Source organism: Morus notabilis, unplaced genomic scaffold (assembly GCF_000414095.1).
Source record: "Morus notabilis unplaced genomic scaffold, ASM41409v2 Scaffold111, whole genome shotgun sequence".
Taxonomy (NCBI): Eukaryota; Viridiplantae; Streptophyta; class Magnoliopsida; order Rosales; family Moraceae; genus Morus; species Morus notabilis.
Genome location: NW_010365775.1, coordinates 271,799 through 275,919, shown reverse-complemented (window position 1 = coordinate 275,919; position 4,121 = coordinate 271,799). Strand labels below are relative to the sequence as shown.

General features: G+C 38.6%; 1 protein-coding gene across 1 annotated transcript; it reads right to left on the bottom strand.

Annotated features, from left to right (window-relative positions):
- Positions 1-476: 476 nt before the first annotated feature.
- On the bottom strand, positions 477-3,887 carry LOC21395556 (leucine-rich repeat receptor-like protein kinase TDR). Its single transcript, XM_024172556.1, has 2 exons — positions 1,081-3,887; positions 477-938 (listed from the first exon to the last, which is right to left on the bottom strand). Exons 1-2 carry the CDS (start codon positions 3,641-3,643, stop codon positions 631-633), a joined length of 2,871 nt encoding a protein of 956 aa, XP_024028324.1. The 5' UTR covers positions 3,644-3,887; the 3' UTR covers positions 477-630.
- Positions 3,888-4,121: the final 234 nt, after the last annotated feature.

Here is a 4,121-nt window from a genome sequence, read left to right as displayed (position 1 = left end):
ATATAAAGATTACTTACTGATGCTTAATTTTATTGTAATTAGAATGAAGAAATGAAAAAAAAAAATTATTATAAATTTAAGTTAGAAAACTCAAGATCAAATTATGTTTTTATTTTTTTTTAAAGTTACACAAGTATTTCTTCATAACAAACATAAGTATACATATTTAAATTTTATATCACGTCTATTTTGGTTATCTTAATTACTCACATCAATTCAATTTTATAATTTATCAAATATTATTACACTGCTTTTAAAATCAACAATACTTGTATAATTAGTTTACTAAATATTCAACTATTTTTTATAACAGCTATTTTTTTTAACACAATTAAAAATAATTTTTTTAAAATCTACGGCACTTTTAAAATCAACAATACTTGTATAATTAGTTTACTAAATATTCAACTACTTTTTATAACAGTTATTTTTTTTTAACACAATTAAAAATAATTTTTTTAAAATCTACGGCCCTACTAAACTGACCTTATTTATAGCATGTAAATGTATGATGGAAACAAGCTATAAAAGAAATTTAACTACAACCAAACCAATTATTACAATGAAACTATATTTGTATATGTTAAATGTTCTCTTATATTATCTGCGGCCAAAAAATTGAACCCGGCTTTACTTTCTCTGTGACTGCGAGCCTGATAAAAGCTTCAATGCTTCTTCCATGGTCGGTCTGTCAGTTGGCCTACTCCTGGTACAAAGCAAAGCAACTTCAAGTACGACTTTTATGTCCTCTTGTATAGATGTGCTAGAACCCACTTCATTGTCGCCGAGAACATCAGCGAACAGGACTTCTATTGGCTTGTTCTGTATGCTTACCTCTGCATTGGTTGACCTGCCATTTGTTAAAATTTCGAGCAGCATCTCCCCGAACCTGTACATATCCATGTAAAGCTCCTCTTTTATGGTGCTGCTGAATTCACCTGGCCAAATATTGAGCATAATCGTTAGAACTACATGGGTTTCTATCACATGCAGAGGTTTATCTTGTGTTTGGTATAGAAAATGACAGTTTCAAGAAAAGGTATGCGTATGAGATTTGAAAGAACACACTATTACGCATACCTGTTTCCCTCCCTGAATCTGTTGCTGCAATTGAATCTTTGTTCAAATCAAGCATATATTTGATTCCGAATTCTGCCAAATGGGGTTCAATGTTTTCATCGAACACTATGTTACTCGATCTCAAATTTCCATGGGGAATCGCGGGAAAACAGTCATGATGTAGGAAGCACAATCCCTTTGCAATTCCCATCACAATTCTGTGCTTTGTTGCCCAGTCCCTTCTCATGCCAATCCTATCAGCCAGAGTTCCATTCGGCAAGTAATCATACAAAAGATAAGCTGTATGCTTGTTGTAGCAAAGCCCCAGCAGTCTAGTCAGATTCTTATGCCTTGCATTCCCTATTTTGGTTATAAATTCCAGCATAGGCTTCATCCTCTTTGCTTGCCAGTCAATCTTCTTCACTGAAACAGTTATCCCCGTGGGTAAAACTGCTTTGCATACTGAACCTGGTGGTGATGGCATGGTGTCATCCAAGGATTTTGCAGAAGTGAAGCTTCTCAAGACATCATTCACCGTGAACTGAGGAAGTCCACTGAAGGAGATCATCTTCCATTGTCCTTTACTGCCTCTACGAAGGTAAACTATTGCTAGTATTGAAAGCGCGATCAACATAACTGCACCTACAGAGATTAGCACCACCCATATAACCTGTCCCGTTCTTTTGCTTCCAAATATTCCCATTGAACCGGAGCATGATTGCAGAGGAGCTCCGCATAGCTTCGAATTTCCAGTAAATGCACTTCTACCCATTGTTCTAAACTGCTTTTCTGAGGGAATGGAGCCGGAAATATCGTTGAAAGACACATTTAGTAGTTGTAAGCTTGAAGAATGACTGAACTTGGCAGGTATTGGTCCAGCGAAACTATTGTGTGAGAGATCTATGACAGTAAGATCAGGAAGACTTGCAAGCTCATCAGGTATATGACCCGTAAAATTATTGTTTGCTAAAGCAACCTTCTCAAGAGAATGGCAACTGGAAATGCTTACTGGTAGAGATCCTGATAAACGGTTCATGTTCAGTTCAATAACAGTAACGGAATCGCAGCCTTGAAATGGAGGTATATTTCCAGAAATACCACACGAAGATGCTGAAAAATTCTGAAGAATAGGCAAAGTCCACGTTTTAGGAGGAATTTTACCACCTAACTGCGGGTTATCAGAAATGTTGAAGTACTGAAGTTTGATAGCTTGGAACAAATCTGTTGGAATCCCTCCACTAAAGTTGTTTCTGGATAGATCAACGTATGTGATATCAGGAAGATAGCTAAATTTCAAAGGGATCTCACCTGAGAAGGAGTTATTTTCCAGTCTAAGACGAACAAGTGAGGGACAATTGGAGAGAGACGGTGAAAGACTACCCGTAAAATAATTGGAAAACAGGATTAGCTTATACAATCCCCCTTTTGCACAGATATCTGGTGGAATAGTGCCCATGAAATTGTTTGTGGAGACATCGACCCACTTGAGTTTTGAGTTCCTCCCCAAGCTCTGCGGAAGTGTCCCATTAAAGAAATTGTTCCATATAAGAAGAGTCTCAAGTGATGGAAGCTCGGCAATTTGGTCAGGAACCGTGCCACTCATGGCGTTGTACATTAGACTCAGCAGTTTAAGATTCTTCAACTCTGAGAAGCTCTTGGGGATCGTCCCAGTAATTAGATTATCTGAAAGATCCAAGCTTGTAAGAGGCGCAATTCTGCTGACTTCCGATGGTATAGCTCCAGTCAGCTGGTTTCTGAAGAGAAATAATGACTCAAGCTTGGTGAGATTGCTGAGTTCCTTTGGTATTGGGCCAGAGAGGTTAGCACCAGCAATATCAAGATACTGGAGCTCACTCATGTTGCCCAATTGCCAAGGGATACCTCCTTGGTAAGAATTGTAGCCAATCTCCATGTGGGTTACTGTTTTGAGCTTTCCCAATTCTGGTGGAATGTTTCCTCCAAGAAAATTCCCTGCAAAATGGAGAAACTCAAGCTTCTTGAATGAGCCGTACTCTGATGGGATTGGTCCCTTGAAATAACTCCCAGCAAAGTTTAGAATCTTGAGATTTTCAAGCTGTGAAATATCGGCTGGTAATGACCCTGAGAAGCTGTTGCTGAAAGCATCTAGCACAATGAGGTTCCGAAGACCGGAGATTCCATGCGGGAAGTGACCGGAAAAGTTGTTTCTGCTGATGTCCAAGGTTTTAAGATTGCTGAGGTTGAAGATTCCCAGGGGAAGCTGCCCAGAGAATGAGTTGTAACTAATGTTAAGATCAACGAGCTCAGTGAAAATGTCGAATTGCTTCCCGGAGATTGCACCACCGAGGCTCTTTGCAGACAGGTCTAGAGCAACAACGGTTGTGGAATTCTTGTCGCAAGAGACACCAGACCAAGAACATACAGAGGTTTTCCCAGATGGAATTGCTTCAGAAGGCAAAGACCAGTCACTAAGACTATCATACTCATCTATGATCTCAACTTTTAAGCTCAGAAGCGCCTCTGAGTAGAGATCAACGGCTGAAACTGCTGTGAAGAACACCGAAGCAGCAAGAAGATTATAGTAGAAAGAATGGAAAATCTCCATTGGAAATTGCAGTTGGAAGAAATAAGCAAACAATTCTAGACACCCCAAGTAAAGAAAATTGGTTGTGTCAGATTAGAATGAGGATTGCATTTGTTTTGTTCAGGGAGTGGCTGCATGGGGAATAGAGAAAATGGTGCATAAAGGGATGGAAATGACTGTATATGATTAGTTGAGATGAGAATATTATTGGGTTGCTTTTGGAAACAAGAGGGGACCCTTATGCTGTTTGTTTATTTAAATTGTGTTGGCCATTAGGGAATAAAGCCTTCATTATCAGAGGGCATCTTTTTCTTGCTTTTACCTTAAGAGTATCCTATAAGTTTCCTGCTGTGGCCAAATTTTGAATTGGGATTTGAACGCTGTGGGACATAAAACCAAAATCATCTAAATCCTTGTTTATGATATAAAAGTAGTAAAGTTGTTATGTTTGGTTTCTTTTTGGACGGCTTGGGTCGGTTGAAGGAAATTGCTGAATTTC

Excerpts from the sequence above, each read along its gene's own strand:
- LOC21395556 (XM_024172556.1), bottom strand. The coding sequence starts at position 3,643 with ATGGAGATTTTCCATTCTTTCTACTATAATCTTCTTGCTGCTTCGGTG. Across the intron at positions 939-1,080 it reads AGATTCAGGGAGGGAAACAG|GTGAATTCAGCAGCACCATA; the intron begins GTATGCGTAATA and ends ATATTTGGCCAG.